We start from the raw sequence: 21,300 nt of genomic DNA, 5'->3' as shown, positions 1-21,300 counted from the left end.
CCAGCAGATCTTTACAATATGAATGGATATAAATAGCCATTTATTTGCGCACTATTGACAAGTGATGCACCAAAAACTCGACCACCGAAAAAAGACTTTGACCACCGGAACCGAGTGTAAACAAGACACTCAATTTTCTGGAGTGTTGTCAGCATGTCTGTGATGTGGATGTAACTTTGATATATCCCAGATATACCCGTGGACAGTAATCTACAAAATGTGCAAATATTAAGAGGACAGTGGTGGCTTTTGAGGAGAGAAAGTCCAGCTGGAGCAGCAGGGCGAAGCAAGTGGGAGGTCATGCTCGCTGCAGCTCGCCTCTTTTGTCAGGGACTTCGCGGGACAGAACTAAATGGCAAAAGGATATACAAATATAGGTTACCACTAATTAATAATAACAGATTTTTTTCTTACATGTATGCAGGGTTTCCCGCAGCGCTTTGTTGTTAAGGCGGCCGCCTTAACAACAAAGAGCCACTGCCTAAACCAACGTCTTAACAAGCTGCTCCGCTTGGTTCTGCCTCCCGTCAGTACGTCTCTCTGCTGTACTGCTGTCCCCCAGCATTGTCCCACCCACAGAACTATCTGATTGGTTACACGCAGAGCAGTAACAGCCAATCAGCAGTGCGTATTCAGAGCGGATGGAGTCAGTGCTCACGGCATAGGCAGGTGGGGTGAGCAGAAAGATGTTTAGCAGGTAAGCATAAGGCAGCAGACTCTTATATAAAACACCTCCCAGTCATCTACAACTCAACTACTAGTAACATCACTATGAGCTGGTTGACGTTCTAGAAACATAAGCGGTAGCTTAGCTCGCTCGCATTCCTTGAGGTGAAGGCTAATTAGCTTTTAGAGTAACGTTAGCTCACTGTGCAGTGTGTGTGTGTGTGCGTGTGCGCATGTGTGTGTGTGTGTGCGCCCCAAATGAAACGGACAGCAAAGCCCTGTCTGTTAGTTGTTAACTGTAGGTCAATAATGCTTATCTTTCTCTCCTTTTTCTGTGTTTATTGAGCTGTGTTGAAGCAGCAATAAACAACATTATGTTAAATGAAGAGTTTCCTGAAGCTGTCTCTGATAGTTTATATAATAATGTAACTGCATCATAAAACCTACATGAACTCCATGGTGTTCAGGGATGAATAGTCTCTCCTATTGCTATGGTACAATTTTTTCAGCTATTGTTACATTAATCATTAGTAATGTAGCAGCCTAGTTTTGAATGGCAGGGTCCCTGCTATCACATGTTGATAAAAATTATAACATTTACATAACAAAAATCAACTACAGGCTTCCCAAATGCTGTAATAAATGAAGCATGATGAGTTGAGCATATGTCAGCATGTGGCCCCACTTTTAACTCTTTTTTTTTTTAAATGCTTATTGCAAACGCTTACTTACAGTAAGTCATTAATTTGACTTAGTAAGTCATTATTTTGACTTAGTAAGTCATTATTTTGACTTAGTAAATTACTAAGTCAAAATATTGACTTACTAAGTCATAATAATGACATACTTAGTATATAAGGTAACTAGGACTGTTTTGTGGTTTGTTTTTACTTAACGGGAAATGGATGTTATTTTGAAATGCTTAATATTTTGTATTTATTATAAGATATTGTTATTTGGTTATTTTTTAATAAATATGTGTTCAATATACCACCAGTGCTGGTGCTAGGAATTTTCAAAACGAGGTCCCAGGGGCCCCATCAAGTCATAACAATGGTGTCCACAGTAAATGTTTGGAGTCCCACTTTTTTGTAACTGTTTTGAAAACAAATGATAAATGTATGCATTATCCTGTTATATCTCACATTCTATATTGTGTTTTGGAAAAAGGTTGTCATAAACGTTACTTAATTAATAAAAAAATATAATACGAAAGAAAACACATTTTTATGCATATGTAAATGTCATCAGTTATAAACATTCATTCACTTTCTTCTTTCCTTCATGGATCGAAACTTTACCACTGCTGGTATTTTTTTTGTATCTAATAAGTTGAAAGTGTATTTATTTCAGTATAAAAGTGTAAAAAGTTTTTGCTTTGGTCATGAAATTATGATAATCGTGAGCCAGGGCATGCATACATTATTTATTTAACGCTTAAATATCTATGGTCTACATCAACTTCACATCTATCCGTCAATTATATACATATATATATATATATATATATATATATATACATATATATATATATATACATACATACATACATACATACATACATACATACATACATACATACATACATACATACATACATACATACATACATACATACATACATACATACATACATACATACATACATACATATATATATATATATATATATATATATATATGTATATATATATATATATAAATATAAATATATATATATATATATATATATATATATATATATATATATATATATATATATATATATATATATATATATATATATATATATATATATATACCGTAATTTCCGGACTATAAGCCGCACCTGACTATAAGCCGCACCAGCTAAATTTAGGGGAAAATACAGATTGCTCCATATATAAGCCGCACCCGACTATAAGCCGCAGGGTTTTGATGTGTAATTAGCGTAGTATATAGGGTTTCCTGCTACCACGGAGGGGATTGTCGGGACAGAGATGACTGTTTGGGAACGCAAAGCGTCCCATTTATTAACAATAAATCTTTCAATCAAACTTTCACATCTTTGACATGGCGAACAGCATTCGTGCAGAGTACAAATAATACAACGGTGCAAAGTAATACAAAGTGCTCGCCTGTACGTTATCAAAATGAAAAGTATACCTGCACTTGTCACTTTCAAAAAACAAACAAAATTATGGCTAGTTGAGCAACAATCGTGTTCCCATGTTTAGTTTTTACTCATTTTTACTAATTGGTTTTTATCTAGTCTGCACTTTGTCTGTGTTATTATTATTATTATTGGCTTTTATCTAGTTTGCACTTTGTCTGTGTTATTACTATTATCATTATTATCAACTCACTCTATTTTTTATTTTCCTATTTTAATGATGTTGGATCTGTGTTGTTGTTGTTGTTGTTGGGGACAAGTGTTGTAAATTAGCTTTGGCTACAAACACTGTGATGCATGCATCGGATAACTGTTTCAGATGTCTATGTTTTTGTATCTGTCCCTATTTCAAATAAACCTCTATAATAATAAAATAACCAGCCTACCGGTATATGAAAAGTCAGTCTTTAATCATTGTGTCATCGTCTTCCTCCTGCGTACTAAAACCACCGAAATCCTCTTCGTCGGTGTCGGAGAAGAACAGGCCGTATATAAGCCGCACCCTTGTATAAGCCGCAGGGACCAGAACGAGGGGAAAAAGTAGCGGCTTATAGTCCGGAAATTACGGTATATATATATATACACACACATATATATACACATATATACATATATGGATAGGTTGATTGGCAACACTAAATCGGCCCTAGTGTGTGAGTGTGAGTGTGAATGTTGTCTGTCTATCTGTGTTGGCCCTGCGATGAGGTGGCGACTTGTCCAGGGTGTACCCCGCCTTCCGCCCGAATGCAGCTGAGATAGGCTTCAGCACCCCCCGCCACCCCAAAAAGGGACAATCGGTAGAAAATGTATGTGTATATATATATATATATATATATATATATATATATATATATATATATATATATATATATATATATATATATATATATATATATATATATATATATATACAATATACATATATATATATTAGGGCTGCAACAACTAATCGATTAAATTGATTAAAACCGATTATAAAAATAGTTGGCGATTAATTTAGTCATCGATTCGTTGGATCTATGCTATGCGCATGCGCAGAGGCAATTTTGGTATTTTTATTTAATTTTGTATTTTATTTTATTTTTTATAAACCTTTATTTATAAACTGCAACATGTGCAAACAGCTGAGAAACAATAATCAAAATAAGTATGGTGCCAGTATGCTGTTTTTTTCCAATAAAATAATGGAAAGGATAGAAATGTAGTTTGTCTCTTTTATCCGATTATTAATCAATTAATCGAGGTAATAATCAACAGATTAATCAATTATCAAATTAATCGTTAGTTGCAGCCCTAAGATATATATATATATATATATATATATATATATATATATATATATATATTTTGTATTTTTTTTTTTTATGTTGTTTTTTTGTTTTCTGCCCTTTTTGTCAAAGAAAACTATGTTTTTTTTATGGCAAACACACAAAATATGCAAAATCTTCCAGAAAAAATATTTTTCAAAGTGGAATATTTGATGTGAAATAATCGGAGCCTTGGATAAGTCAATAATTCATGAAAACATTGATTTTGATTCAATATTATGTTTTGAGCAATGACAGTTTTAAAGAAAAAAAAACGCTTTGTTTTATTAGTCAACATTGCAACTTTTTCTAAATTACATTTCACCTGAAAGCTTTTTTATTCCACTTTTGTTATGTTTGCGCGGACTACCGTCCTTTCTGATTTCAATGCGTAAAAAGACACAAAAAGTGTGTTAACGCAAACACTGATGACCACACCCCACCGCCACAGGTATATTGGCAATCTAAGGAACAGTCTGGAGACCTACTACAAAATAAACAAGTATGATATATTATGTCTAGTATTTGAATATATGTTCAATTTCTTAAAAGTTTTATAAAAGTGGTCAGGTGACCCTTCTGAGGAAGACTGCAGACGACAGTCAAAACCCACCAAGGTAAAAACTGCAATTTACCAAAAACATTTCATAGCTTTATAGGCCTACTTTGGAGGTTGTTAAAGTGCCACAAAAATAACTATTAAAGTACAGTATATATCTTGAACAGTGTGTGTCAGTACCTTCATGTATCGCTCATGTGGAACATACTGAAGGATGATGGGCTCCATGGTAAGGACGTTTGCAAACTGCACCTCAGGGATGTAGAGCGCGCACACAACGTGAGCCCAACCTAATAGTGACACAAACACATGGTTGTGGCCTTGAATAACTAAAAGGTGTTTTATTTACTTCTGTGACTTGCTTAGTTGAGTGGGCGGAAACAGAAAGCATTTGACCTTGGACAGCAGCTGGTCCCACCTTACCTCCATTGTCTGTCCTCTTTAGTGCGCCATCTTTGTGAGGGCACAGCTCACACCTCTGCAGGACACAAGAGAGTCCATTTTATTCATGGTGTTCTCAGAGTGGGAAGAAGGGACCCATGTGTCATTTTATGTGTTTTGTGATGCGTCTGTCCATGCACTCACCACTCGAGCAGCTCTCTCCTGTGACTCACACTTTCGACAGAACCACGGGCCAGTGGGCACCTGTACGATGCCATAGCATGCTAGGGTGCACGCACGCACACACACACACACACACACACACACACACACACACACACACACACACACACACACACACACACACACACACACACACACACACACACACACTGGTTATCATTTGGAATGGGGACCAAGTTTTTGATCATGACTTGTGGGGACCACCCTTTCTACAGGTTGTGGAGGCATAAACAAATGAGGTAAAATGGCCACTGCCCAGTTAGCTCATACACATCTTTAAATCTCTGGATTGATGAAGTAATGTGCTGATCATTCTTACTGGGGACCCTGGGGAAAAAAGTTAATATGGCTCATGGGGACCAAATTTAAATAATTTTGCATAATTCACACAAATTTGTACGTGACTACTGAGGACCATTTAAAAAAAAAAAAGTTCAAATTAAATATGACATGATCCTCAGAATACAGCACTACAGCTGTCCTCTTATAGGAAGTTTCACCACTTAAATGTACCAGTTACAGCCTGCTGTGTAAACATGTTTTATGGGCCAAAGCTTAAAACTCACTTAGGCATCTTCAGAATGGATCTGACTATCATTTAAAAAGGTTTCCCATTGGGGCAGTGGTCCCCAACCACCGGGCCGCGGCCCGGTACCGGTCCGTGGATCAATTGGTACCGGGCCGCACAAGAAATTAAATAAATAAATAAATATTTATTTTTTAATTAAATCAACATAAAAAACACCAGATACACTTACAATTAGTGCACCAACCCAAAAAACCTCCCTCCCCCATTTACACTCATTCGCACAAAAGGGTTGTTTCTTTCTGTTATTAATATTTCTGGTTCCTACATTATACATCAATATAGATCAATACAGTCTGCAGGGATGCATTGCCAGAACACACATACACACACACGGACACACACACACGCGCACACACGCACACCAACAAACAAAAATTAGGCACCAATACGCCGGTATCATGAGATTAAACATACAACCTGTTAGATAATAAATAAATGATAAATGGGTTATACTTGTATAGCGCTTTTCTACCTTCAAGGTACTCAAAGCGCTTTGACAGTATTTCCACATTCACCCATTCACACACTGATGGCGGGAGCTGCCATGCAAGGCACTAACCAGCAGCCATCAGGAGCAAGGGTGAAGTCTCTTGCTCAAGGACACAACGGACGTGACTAGGATGGTAGAAGGTGGGGATTGAACCCCAGTAACCAGCAACCTTCCGATTGCTGGCACGGCCACTCTACCAACTTCGCCACGCCGTCCCGTAGATAGCTAAAATATTGAGAATTAATCAATGATACACTTCTATATACTGAGGCTATTAGATTGCAAAAAAATGCCAGGAGTCATATATATATATATATATATATATATATATATATATATATATAAATATATATATATATATATATATATATATATATATGATATACAGATTGGTGTTATATGGCATTGCGTTGTGCATTACAAACTCAAACGCGTTTCGTGTTGTCGTAAAAGCAAGCGTATCTCTTTCCGTAGCTTTTTTTTTAACGGCAAATACCAAATCATGCCGATGTGTTACTACGATAGAAAAAGAGTTCCTCAGTGTTCGCTTTTACAATAACAATGTCACTACAGCTTGGTTATTATACAGGTTACTGAACCTGTATAATAATACAAAGAAGTATTGTTGACGGTTTTTGAATGCATTTTTAAAGTGATTTAGATGTAGAATTTTCTGCTCCCATTAGCTGCAATGCTGACCACCAAGAACGTGCTGATTTTTACATGTTAGAATGCAAAAAAAACCTAAACATTTTGTCTTTTTGTCTCTCATAATGATTGTGATAGATAGGCAAAATTCCCCAAAAAAGTGCAGTTCCCCTTGAAGAATAATTTGTCTCTCATAATGATTGTGATAGACAGGCAAAATTCCCCAAAAAAGTGCAGTTCCCCTTGAAGAATAAGAATGAATCAATACATAATACATAAACAAATTGTAATACATAACCTGTATCCTAACAACCTCTTATTGCTGAAATCTATGGCATATATAAAGCCAATTTTAAAAATAACAAAGTTGACCAGAATGCTTTACGAATTAGAATAGTTACCGGTACAGCATAGAGTAATAATGTAGTTCACTTTATTATGTTTAAAAATACAATATTTTTCTCGGAGCAGGAGATATATCTGCCAACAGCAGCACATATGCACATGATATTTCTAAATCAACTTTTGCTTCATAATTCAATGTTTTGTTAGGTCTATCTTGCCTTTCTCTTCTTTTCTCCACGTTGTGGATCTGACGGCAATATCACCAGCTTGAGGATGTGAACATGTGACATAACCAGGAAACGTTGCGAAGGATAGACCGTCCCAATTGACGGCTGAAGGGCTCTTTCCAGCACCCACACTTTCAAAATTAATCGTAATTTTTCATCATTAATAAGTGTACCCCAGACCGTTAATTTTCAAGTTTTAAATACAATGACTGGACAATTAGTTTGCTTTAGGTAAATGTGTTTTAAACATTATACTTTTTTGAACAGCTCAACACAAAAAGGACATACGCATGCTTCTAATGACAATAAAAAAAGTACCTGCAATATACCTGCAGTGTCTTACTTTGTGTTTCTGCTGTAGAATCACTTGCATGCAGAGAGCGAGCTACACTTTTATGTTTAAATACCAGTTCACGCATTAATAAAACAAAAGTAGATTGATACAGTCATGTTTTGATTGTCAAAGATGTTTCGTACTGTTATCCGTTATATTTCTACCTGAATAAATGCTTCTGATATGCTGTACGTTACGTGTTGTGCAAGTTAATGGTATTCGTATTGCTGCATAACAAAGTCTTAACCTTCTTTATTTATTAATAATTATAATAATCAACCCGTTAAACATTCTGTAACTGAGGGGTATCAACCAGAACAGGTTATAAAATAATTGACACTATATTTTAGCTAGCCAGAAAACTGCCCCCCATATTCCTCAACTGATGTACTAGCATTTATTTATGTAGAAATATCACAGCTAACTTTACAAAACATCTGTGACAAAGCATGATCGTAATGTAACACATTTGTATTTTGTTTAAAAGGAGCCATTTGTAATAATTTCATGTCAAATCATCATTAAATGGCCCTGATATGTCAAAAGGCATTATAATAAATCATGTTCTTTTTGAATACCTCTATAACTGATAACAGTAGTTCAGCCAGGATATGCTAATTTCAAAATTTGATTTACAGACCCGAAATCTTGTTATTGTTTTCATTTCGATGTCCCGCCCTCTACCGTTTGACCAATTAGAAAGTCTGTGAGTGTGTCACATCCAGGTTGCCAGTTACGCACCGCCACCTTTGTCAAGCTACTGCAACCGGTAAAGTTACTAAACATGGCAGTGGAAGTTTGAAGTTCCTTGGAGTAGCCCAGTCGATCGAGCTGAATTCGGCTGCGTATCTGGCAACCTCAGTCAGGGACAGAGAGAGGGGACTACAGAATTTTGACCGTGATTGCAGTACCATTTCTGGCCACATTATTACATATGGCACCTTTAATGTAGTTAAACTGGATGTAAAGCATAGCAGATTTATTTTGAAGCCAGAAAAGTGTGATTGGTTTCAGAAGGGGTCTTGACATGTTTTGACGACGGACCTGTTTGTTTCAGGCATGTGAGCACTCAGAGAAAAAAAAGAGGAAAACTCACGTAAAAAAAGAGGAAAATCGGCGCAAAGTGCTGCCATGCAAGCCCCGAAAGAAAATTCTGAAAATCAAGACTACATTTCCTGCAATTGGGTATATTTCTACACTATATTTTACCTGGCTGTATTTGACACATACATGTTCCATGTTATCATTTAAATTTTTTTTAGTAGATACTAACATTATTATAAAAAACATGTACATTATTATAAAAAACATGTAATGTTAGCTTCTATAACATACATGCAAAGAACTCAGAAAAATGTTCCCATTGGGCAACGCTATCCTGTAGCCATGGCTACAGGATAGCTAATATACTTCCGGTGTTGTGACAGTCACGTCAAAAATATACCTTCTCGCTGGCTACTAATAAATACTCTACAACCACAACAGGTTGTAGAGTGTTCAGATTGTAATCATCCAAATATGATAAGCAGGAAAGTAGACAGCTGTCAACGTTGTGGCTCAGAGAGCGAACGTAGTCATCAACATCTCAGTAAGGCAGTCACAGTAACTATTCGGTACTATACCGACTCTGAAAAGTACCGGTTCCGCTAACCCCACCCCACCTGACATCCACTGTAATGATACCAAGTACAATAGCGTATCTAGTTGATACTACTATGATTTTGTCCATATTTTTTGGCATCACAACATCTTCTTTCGTTTAAAAAAAAATCATATTATGATTATAAACTCAGGAAATATGTCCCTGGACACATAAGGACTTTGAATATGACAAATGTATGATCCTGTAACTACTTGGTATCGGATTGATACCCAAAATTGTGGTATCATCCAAAACTAATGTAAAGTATCAAACAACAGAAGAATAAATGATTATTACATTTTAACAGAAGTGTAGACAGAACATGTTAAAAGAGAACGTAAGCAGATATTAACAGTAAATGAACAAGTAGATAAATAATTCATTTTCTACCACTTGTCCTTAACTATTTTGACAAATTATTAGAATGGAAAATGACACAATATGTTACTGCATATGTCAGCAGACTAAATTAGAAGCCTTTGTTTGCTTACTTACTACTAAAAGACAAGTAGTCTTGTATGTTCACTATTTTATTTAAGGACAATATTGCAATAAGAAACATATGTTTAATGTACCGTAAGATTTTTTGTTGAAATAAAGCCAATATTGCAAGTTTTTGTGGTCCCCTTTATGTAGAATGGTACCGGTACCAAAATATTGGTATTGGGACAACACTATAGCGAACACAGCCAACTTTCCCCTGCTACGGATCATACCTAGGGTCAAAAAGGACGGGTATGCTTTAATCACTTGTTAAAAACATGAGTAATGTTAAAGGAACTTACAGTTAATGCTTTATTATAGCGTTAACTTTGACAGCACTACAAATAATATATCGCAATATATATTGTTGTCACAGGAGGCTGCAATATATATATATATATATATATATATATATATATATATATATATATATATATATATATATATATATATATATATATATATATATATATATATTAGGGCTGCAACTAACGATTCATTTGATAATCGATTAATCTGTCGATTATTACTTTGATTAATCGATTAATAATCGGATAAAAGAGACAAACTACATTTCTATCCTATCCAGTATTTTATTGAAAAAAAACAGCATACTGGCACCATACCTATTTTGATTATTGTTTCTCAGCTGTTTGTAAATGTTGCAGTTTATAAATAAAGGTTTAGTAAAAAAATAAAAATAAAAAAATAAAAAAAATTATTAAAAACAAAACAAAACAAAAAAACCTCTGCGCATGCGCATAGCATAGATCCAACGAATCGATGACTAAATTAATCGGCAACTATTTTAATAATCGATTTTAATCGATTTAATCGATTAGTTGTTGCAGCCCTAATATATATATTGTAGCGGTTGATTTAAGGACATAATTCACCACACCTGTTATTTATCTTTGTCATCATCATTCACTGTACTGTTCTATTGTGCACATGACAATGTTGTTCTTTGTGTGTTGTTAAGAGCGAGTAATTCGGCGCGGCCCCTTTAAGTGGCCGTCAGTACATTCTCACAAAGGTTGGGGGTTTGTTGTTCCCGCGATATTTGAGTGTTGTGATGAAAGCGTTCATTCTTGCTTGTGCTTTTCTTGAATAAACGACGCACACGTTTTTGTGTGTCAACTATATTTCAAGTTGTCTAGCCTTCACGCTACGAGCACAACAATATATATATATCGCTGTATAGATTTTCAGTCCTATCACCAATCCCTACAAGAAAGAATTATTATTTGTGAGTAAAAAGATGTGACGGGCCTGGAGTGTGACACCTGTGCAGTGAAGCAAGAGGACACAGAAAGGCTACTGGTCTGTTTATCTCCTACAGCAGGGGTGTCAAACGTAAGGCCCGCGGGACGGATCAGGCCCGCGAACAGGTTTTATCCGGCCCGCGGGATGAGTTTGCTAAGTATAAAAATGAGCCGAAATTTTTGAATGAAAGAAACTGCTGTTCTAAATGTGTCAACTCGATGTCGCAATAGCAATTCTTTGGATTGTTACATATGTAAAAAAACAAAAAAAAAAACACATGATGTTAGTGCACCAGTCGAGAAAAATGAGCAAACTACATAAATAACATCCTGTAATTTGATTTTGATATTTTTTTTTAACTTGATAGATTGAAAAATAACACCAAGGAGTTGACTGACGAACATTATCACATAATTTATTCAGAAAGTATAAATAACGACAAATTAAGGTAGAATACTATTAACCGCAACATGTAAGTGTAAAAAAAACAACCCAGCAACATTATGATTTGTACATTTATAGAATGTGCTTGTTCTATTTTTCAGGGTTCGTACACCTTTTCCATGGCTAAATTCAAGCACTTTTTAAAGACTTTCAAGATCAATTTTCCAGTACCCTTCAAAAGGCGAAAACCAGTGTGAATCAATCCATAGCCTTGTTGTTTGAGCTCACCAAATGCTGTGTGTAGGAAAAATACGGAAAATCTGCTAAAACCTAAGCCTAACATTGAACCAGCAGTTATCATTAACTGAATGGGGCATAGAAAATGAAGCAGTGTTTCTGTAGAATATTCATTGTCATTGGTGTTTGCAAAGGTGTCTCCATTTGTGTTGTTTTTCAAATGTGTTATTCTTTTTCTTACTTACAGCACTCAATGACATTGAACAGTACGGATTGATTCACACCGTATTTATGCTTGTAAACTGCATAACGTGATGCTAATACACGCACCCTCAAAATTTCAATTTCACTCATTTATTAACAAAACTGTTCCACATTAATATAAGGATAATAAATTAAAGGAAATATTTTGTTTGTTTCACAACACCTCAGTCACCTTTCATTAAGCATATCTAGCCTTATAACTGTGGCTATGATAACAAATTAACAAAAAGACAAAAGTTAACTTTTTTTTGCTTTCACTGAGGTAGCCAGACAAGTTTCACAAGTTAAGTAGACAACGAAAATAATAGAGCAAGAAATGCATACAACCATGTTGTGTAAAACTACTAAATCAGTCATATTAACTCAGGTCTAAGTTGTGAAAAAGGTTACAAAGTATTCATTATATGACCTTCACAGTACAAACAAGTCCAATAATGGACTAATAATTTCCATCCAATGTTCATTAAAAGGACAATCTCCCGGCATGATGGACCGATGCACCACTGTCCTCATGGGGGCGACACAGAGCCGTGCATACGGCTCTGGCATGGCAACAACCTAATGTAAGGGCTCGTGCAAAGCCAACAGATCAAGCGTGTAGCTTTCATTTTTAAGGAAACTTATTTGATTTTTTTCCATTTTATAATTTGCCTATTGAGTCAGACTGCCGAGAAATATAATGAACACTTCCCAGCATTTACAAGCACCTCACCCAAAATTCAAGCATTTTTAAAACCTTGAAGAGCCGGGCGATATATCGAATATACTCCATACATCGCGGGTTTGTCTCTGTGCGATATAGAAAATGACTATATCGTGATACTCCGATATAGTCTGCGGGCATTACACTACAGGCGTTTCTCACTCTTTCTTGTCTCTCCTTCTCACAGAGACATAAAACAAGCGCAGCGCACATACTGTCCCGCGTGCAACATCATACACCCTCGCGTAGCAGAGAGGTAGCGGCATGGGTAATGTTAGCTGTGATGCTTACGGTGCGGTGCGAGTGGTAATACGAGAGAGAGAAGGTGCGAATCTGGTAACAAATGAAAGAAGAATTAATTCCCAAAAAAAACAGCACGGGGTCCATCGTCTGGTGGTGGTTTGGCTTCAAGCGGGAAGATGTTGAAACAGACAACCGTAATATGTCAAGTGTGCGGCAAAAGCGTTGCTACAAAAAGTAGCAGCACTGCTAATTTGTAGCGTCATTTGAAAAGTCACCCGCTAGAGAATAAGGAGTGCTTGAAACTCTGCATGTCAACATCTCCGTTTGGTACCACACCCACAAAATGCCAAAGCAACCATTTCCAGATCAACACTGTATGAAAAAAATAGTCAACAACAGAAGGAGATAACGTCCGCAGGAACCTACCACATAGCGAAGGACATACACTATTTGATTTCCTATTAAGCAGCTCATTTTTATTTGACAGTTATTGAAATATCTTGTGTGACATCATGCACAAAAGTGCACTTTATTTGTTTTAAACTATTGTAGTGGCATTCTGTACAAAAAGTGCACTTTAATTTAGTGTTGTTTTGATGTCATCTTAGTGACATCATGCACAAAAGTGCACTCATAGCTTGTTTTAAAATGTCTCTGACAATCTTGCACTTTCTGTTTTGAAATGACATGAATGTTTGTGCCACTGCTTAATAACTGTTTAATAAATACAGTTTTGGTAAATTGACTTAGTTGTGCTTTCCCTCTCTGCATGAAAGTTTAAAATGAGCATATATTAATGCAGTATGAACAAGAATGTTTTAATGTAGACACATAGAATCACCATACTGCTGTGATTATATGCATCAAGTGTTCATTCAAGGCTAAGGCAAAAATATTGAGATATATATCGTGTATTGTGACATGGCCTAAAAATATTGAGATATTAATAAAAGGCCAAATCGCCCAGCCCTAATGTATATATACTAGGGGTGTAACGGTACGTGTATTTCGATTGAACCGTTTCGGTACGGGGGTGTCGGTTTGGTTCGGAGGTGTACCGAACGAGTACACATGCTAGCAGCGACCGGGCTAGGACAACATGTAAAAGTCAGAGCTGGAAGACCCTCCTGACTCGTTAAGATCTCCCGTTTGGGAACACTTTGGCTGCGCGATACAACAATGGAGGACGGAGGTTTGCCGACATTGTTCAGCAGCTGCTTCTGACAACACGTCAAACATGTGTTGCCCCTTTCCTGCTTCCGACTCCCAGACCGTAGTCGAGGAGCGCAGGGGAGACACTTCTCCAGGGCCGATGTATTCTCGGGGGCAACACCCTTCACTCTACCTGGCAGTGGGTCTCCACAGCTCCGGACTCCAGGCACTGTTTGCACAGTGCCTGTGTTTTTAAAGATGTAAATCTCTGTTGTTTTACAGTTCTCTTATGTATTTTAAAATGTATGTCTTAATGTATTATTTTTTAAACTGCTCTGTGACATGTGCTGTTGACCTCTTGGCCAAGTCACCCTTGTGAAAGAGATATTGATCTCAATGGGTTTTCTTATCTGGTTAAATAAAGGTTCTAAATGACGAGTCCGGCGATTAGTTGCAAATCGTGGCTTTATTGAGGTCTTGCACACAGCCAATCCAACAAAACACTAGCCACTCCCGCACTCACGCTACCGCTCCCTCACCTCGCTCGCCCACACACTCACCTCACATGCTGTCACATATTAAAGGGCCACACACACACACACACACACACACACACACACACACACACATACGCTACTCTCATAACACATGCTAACCCATTTGAAGTGTCACCACCGCATTCAAGCAGCCTCTCCTCGGCGAGTCAGGCAGGGCTGAAGCAATAACAAATGTTTTTATAGCAGCAGATATAAGTCCATATTGCATTAAAACTAGATTTTGACCCACTTCTATGGTGGAAGAACAATGAGCCCATATATCCTCTTACTGCCAAGTTAGCCAGGCTGGGGGGGGGGGGGGGGGGAGAAGAAAAGTTTATCTGAGGCTGAGTTGACTTGAAACTGTTTAATGTTGCACTTTTTCTATGTAGAAGAAAAGTTTTTTCATTTTATTTAATCTGAGCAACAACTTGAGGCAGTTTAATGTTGATTAACGTGGACCCCGACTTAAACAAGTTGAAAAACTTATTGGGGTGTTACCATTTAGTGGTCAATTGTACGGAATATGTACTGTACTGTGCAATCTACTAATAAAAGTCTCAATCAATCAATCAAAAAAAGCACTTTATATGTAGAAAGTAGGGCTGGGCGATACATCGATATGCGCGATATATCGCGGGTTTGTCTCTGTGCGATATAGAAAATTACTATATCGTGATATTCGAGTAGTGCGTTCTCACGCAGTTGCTTTTAGCTGCGGACATTACACTACAGGTTCTCCTCGCTTTTTCCTGTCTCTCCTTCTCACAGACAGACAAGCGCAGCTTCTACATACGTCACATACTGTCGCGACATACGTCACATATGTATACGCCCTCGCATGCACAGCAGCATGGCTAACGTTAGCTGTGATGCTAGCGGTAATACTAGAGAAAGAAGGTGCAAATCTGGTAACACATGAAGGGGACGGCGTGGCGAAGTTGGTAGAGTGGCCGTGCCAGCAATCGGAGGGTTGCTGGTTACTGGGGTTCAATCCCCACCTTCTACCATCCTAGTCACGTCCGTTGTGTCCTTGGGCAAGACACTTCACCCTTGCTCCTGATGGGTGCTGGTTAGCGCATTGCATGGCAGCTCCCGCCATCAGTGTGTGAATGTGTGTGTGATTGGGTGAATGTGGAAATACTGTCAAAGCGCTTTGAGTACCTTGAAGGTAGAAAAGCGCTATACAAGTATAACCCATTTATCATTTATTTATTTATAATAATTAATTCCCCCAAAAAACAGCAGGGGGTCCATCGTCTGGCGGTGGTTTGGCTTCAAGTGGGAATATGTTGAACAGACAACCGTAATTTATCAAAGCGTTGCTACAAAAAGTAGCATTACTGCTAATATGGAGCATCATTTGAAAAGTCACCTGTTAAAGTTAAAGGCCTACTGAAAACCACTACTACCGACCACGCAGTCTGATAGTTCATATATCAATGATGAAATCTTAACATTGCAACACATGCCAATACGGCCGGGTTAGATTACTAAAGTTCAATTTGAAATTTCGCGCGAAATATCCTGCTGAAAACGTATCGGTATGATGACGCCTGTGCGTGACGTCACGGATTGTAGAGGACATTTTGGGACAGCATTGTGGCCAGCTATTAAGTCGTCTGTTTTCATCGCAAAATTCCACAGTATTCTGGACATCTGTGTTGGTGAATCTTTTGCAATTTGTTCAATGAACAATGGAGACAGCAAAGAAGAAAGCTGTAGGTGGGAAGCGGTGTATTTCGACCGGCTGCAGCAACACAAACACGTAGCCGATGTTTCATTGTTTACATTCCCGAAAGATGACAGTCAAGCTTTACCATTGGCCTGTGGAGAACTGGGACAACAGAGACTCTTACCAGGAGGACATTGAGTTGGATACGCAGACGCGGTACCGTGAGTACGCAACCAGAATGTTGCCATAAGCATTTAGTTTAATTTGTATGTGTAACACAGTACGCAGATGCGGCTTCCAAACATTTGATCGCTTGCCCGTACGTGCGTGCCGCTATGTGCATGTCACATACGTAACTTTGGGGAAATATATGTGCTGTATGAACTTTGGGGAGGTGAACAGTACTTTGGACTGTGGGATTGAGTGTGTTGTGCAGGTGTTTGATTTGTATTGGCGGGTTATATGGACGGGAGGGGGGAGGTGTTTGTTATGCGGGATTAATTTGTGGCATATTAAATATAAGCCTGGTTGTGTTGTGGCTAATAGAGTATATATATGTCTTGTGTTTATATACTGTTTTAGTCATTCGCAGCTGAATATCAGGTCCCACCCACCTCACAGCATCTTCCCTATCTGAATCGCTCCCAATGCCCTCTAGTCCTTCACTCTCACTTTCCTCATCCACGAATATTTCATCCTCGCTCAAATTAATGGGGAAATCATAGCTTTCTCGGTCCAAATCGCTCTCGCTGCTGGCGGCCATGATTGTAAACAATGTGCAGATGTGAGGAGCTCCACAACCGGTGACGTCACACACATATTGTCTGCTACTTCCGGTACAGGTAAGGCTTTTTTATCAGCGACCAAAAGATGCGAATTTTATCACTGAAGTTCTCTACTAAATCCTTTCAGCAAAAATATGGCAATATCGCGAAATGATCAAGTATGACACATAGAATGGACCTGCTATCCCCCGTTTAAATAAGAAAATCGCATCTCAGTAGGCCTTTAAAGTACCAATAATTGTCACACACACACTAGCTAGAGAATGAAGAGTGCTTACTCCGCATGTCAGTTTCAACATCTCCGTTCGGTGCCACACGCCCACACCATCAAAATGCCGAGGCAAACATTTCCAGATCAACACTGTATGAAAAAAATAGTGATTTTTTTAGTTGTGATTTCCTTCTATGCATGAAAGTTTTAAAGTAGCATATATTAATGCAGTATGGAGAAGAATGTTTTAATGTAGACACATAGAATCCTCATACTGCTGTGATTATATACATCAAGTGTTCATTCAAGGCTAAGGCAAAATATCGAGATATATATCGTGTATCGCGATATGGCCTAAAATATTGCGATATTAAAAAAAGGCCATATCGCCCAGCCCTAGTAGAAAGGTTTTGTTAAAGGCCTACTGAAATGCGATTTTCTTATTTAAACGGGGATAGCAGGTCAATTCTATGTGTCATACTTGATCATTTCGCGACATTGCCATATTTTTGCTGAAAGGATTAAGTAGAGAACATCGACGATAAAGCTCGCAACTTTTGGTCGCTGATAAAAAAGCCTTGCCTGTACCGGAAGTAGCGTGACGTCACAGGTTGTGGAGCTCCTCATATCTGCACATTGTTTACAATCATGGCCTCTAGCAGCGAGAGCGATTCGGACCGAGAAAGCGACGATTTCCCCATTAATTTGAGCGATGATGAAAGATTTGTGGATGAGGAAAGTGAGAGTGAAGGACTAGAGGGCAGTGGAAGCGATTCAGATAGGGAAGATGCTGTGAGAGGCGGGTGGGACCTGATATTCAGCTGGGAATGACTAAAACAGTAAATAAACACAAGACATATATATACTCTACTAGCCACAACACAACCAGGCTTATATTTAATATGCCACAAATTAATCCCGCCTAACAAACACCTCCCCTCTCCCGTCCATATAACCCACCAATACAAATCAAACACCCGCACAACACACTCAATCCCACAGCCCAAAGTACCGTTCACCTCCCCAAAGTTCATACAGCACATATATTTCCCCAAAGTCCCCAAAGTTACGTACGTGACATGCACATAGCGGCACGCACGTACTGGCAAGCGATCAAATGTTTGGAAGCCGCAGCTGCGTACTGCGTTACACATACAAATTAAACAAAATGCTTATGGCAAAATTCTGGTTGCGTACTCACGGTACAATTCAAAGTCCTCCTGGTAAGAGTCTCTGTTGTCCCAGTTCTCCACAGGCCAATGGTAAAGCTTGACTGTCATCTTTCGGGAATGTAAACAATGAAATACTGGCTACGTGTTTGTGTTGCTGCAGCCGGCCGAATTACACCGCTTCCCACCTACAGCTTTCTTCTTTGCTGTCTCCATTGATCGTTGAACAAATTGCAAAAGATTCACCAACACAGATGTCCAGAATACTGTGGAATTTTGCGATGAAAACAGACGACTTAATAGCTGGCCACAATGCTGTCCCAAAATGTCCTCTACAATCCGTGACGTCACACGCAGGCGTCATCATACCGAGACGTTTTCAGCAGGATATTTTGCACGAAATTTAAACTTGCCCTTTAGTAATCTAACCCGGCCAATTACTAGACTGTGTTGCAATGTTAAGATTTCATCATTGATATATAAACTATCAGACTGTGTGGTCGGTAGTAGTGGGTTTCAGTAGGCCTTTAAAGTACCAATGATTGTCACACACACACTAGCTAGAGAATGAAGAGTGCTTACTCCGCATGTCAGTTTCAACATCTCCGTTCGGTGTCACACGCCCACACCATCAAAATGCAGAGGCAAACATTTCTAGATCAACACTGGAGCAGTACAAGTACCTGGGAGTCCGCTTGAACAGCAGACTGGACTGGAAGGACAACTGCAAAGCTGTTTACAAGAAGGGCATGAGCAGACTCTTTTCCTGAGGAAGCTTAGGTCCTTTAATGTGTGCAGCAAGCTGTTGGAGATCTTTTATCAGTCTGTTGTGGCCAGTTCACTGTACTTTGCAGTGGTTTATTGGGAGGGAGCAGCGCCAGCAAAATGGACTCAAACCGGATTGATAAACTGATCCGGAAAGCCGGCCAAACTATTGGCACGCAGTTGGAGGCGTTTGTGTCAGTGAGGGATAGGAGGACACTGGACAAACTGCTCGCCATCATGGACAGTCCTGCCCACCCACTCCACCTGACAATTAAGGGACAGCGGAGCTCATACTCCAACAGGCTCCTTCAACTTCCTTCCCGCACTGTGCGATTCAAGAACTCCTTCATTACACACTCCATCCAGCTGTATAATCACTCGCCATACAGCAATAGATGACATCTGCCTATTACATGACACCTGACATGTTAGCTACTTCTCTTTGTTTATAATGTTTATAATGTCTATTTTCTATTTCCTGCTGGATCTACTCTCTATTTTATGCTGCTGCTGTCACATATACTGTATATACTGTAATATTGTACATGGTCATTGGTATATATTGCAGTGTTTCCCAAACATTCATTTATTTGTGGCGGCCCGCCACGAAAGAATTACATCCGCCACAAATTAAAAAATAAAAATACAAAATAAAAATAAAAAAAAATAAAACGTTTTTTTTTTTTTTTGTCCTGTCCAGCTTCTCAGGCAAATCATATAGTTGATGTAGATGCCCATATAGGCTGTTCAGATTTACTTTACAAAAGAGAAGTGTAGGATACTTCTCTTGTTGTCTTATTTGTATTTGACCACTACTGTTTTCTGTTTATATGTTACTGACTGTGGCAGGACACCTCTGCCTCTGTTTCACTTTATGTTGCTGGTAAATAATATGGTTGTAGTAGTAGGCTAAAGTTAAATTATTTAGTATGCACTAATTAAAGGGGCAGAGCTTTAAGAGACATTTTAGCTTTTATATTTTATAAGATATATTTTTTGTAAGAACCACAATTAATAAATATATTTCAGTGAATAACTTATTGTTCAAATCTGTATATAAATATGTAAATAAAGTGTTGTAATTATATTGTAAAATGGATGGATGGATGGATGGATGGACGTTTAAAACAAAACTGTTATTATTAATTAGTAAGTATAAATTGTTTGAGCCTTTTAGAGAAAATCATATCATTGTAGTAAATTATGCAAATTACTCGATGATGTCATGGTGACCACGCCCATAGCCACGCCCCCACCGCCACAGGTATCTTGGCAGTTTATGGGAAACACTGTATTGTATATATGTTATAGACATAATATAATATATCTGTAGATATATTATTCTGTACACATATTATGTATATATTAGTATATATGTTAGATTTTTTTATCGCTATATTAGTCTATTTATACCTGCATTGTCCTTTCCATCCTTACACTTTCCATCATTGTAACTGAGCTACTGTGTTGAACAATTTCCCTTGTGGATCATTAAAGTTTGTTTAAGTCTAAGTATGAAAAAAATAGTGATTTTTTAGTTGTGATTTCCTTCTATGTATGAAAGTTTTAAAGTAGCATATATTAATGCAGTATGAAGAAGAATGTTTTAATGTAGACACATAGAATCATCATACTGCTGTGATTATATGCATCAAGTGTTCATTTAAGGCTAAGGCAAAATATCGAGATATATATCGTGTATCGCGATATGGCCTTAAAATATCGCAATATTTTAAAAAAAAGGCCATATCGCCCAGCCCTAGTAGAAAGGTTTTGTTAAGTAACCATTCTGAGCCTTATCTTATTTAGTTTTTATTTGAGATATGTTGACCACATTAACCCTG

General features: G+C 37.8%; 1 protein-coding gene across 2 annotated transcripts in view; it reads right to left on the bottom strand.

Annotated features, from left to right (window-relative positions):
- The window catches only part of LOC133634121 (protein AF-17-like), an 85,131-nt gene that overhangs the window by 63,057 nt on the left and 774 nt on the right, over positions 1 to 21,300 (bottom strand). For both annotated transcript variants that reach the window (XM_062027146.1, XM_062027147.1), the window contains exons 2-4: positions 5,270 to 5,349; positions 5,108 to 5,162; positions 4,865 to 4,974 (exon numbers count right to left, since the gene is read on the bottom strand). In XM_062027146.1, the coding sequence (XP_061883130.1) occupies positions 4,865 to 4,974; positions 5,108 to 5,162; positions 5,270 to 5,349 (245 nt within the window). The remainder of the gene's footprint in view (positions 1 to 4,864; positions 4,975 to 5,107; positions 5,163 to 5,269; positions 5,350 to 21,300) is intronic.

The sequence above is a fragment of the Entelurus aequoreus genome, linkage group LG18 (genome assembly GCF_033978785.1).
Source record: "Entelurus aequoreus isolate RoL-2023_Sb linkage group LG18, RoL_Eaeq_v1.1, whole genome shotgun sequence".
Lineage (NCBI taxonomy): Eukaryota > Metazoa > Chordata > Actinopteri > Syngnathiformes > Syngnathidae > Entelurus > Entelurus aequoreus.
Note: the sequence above shows the minus strand (reverse complement) of the source record. Positions and strands in the feature narration are given on the sequence as shown.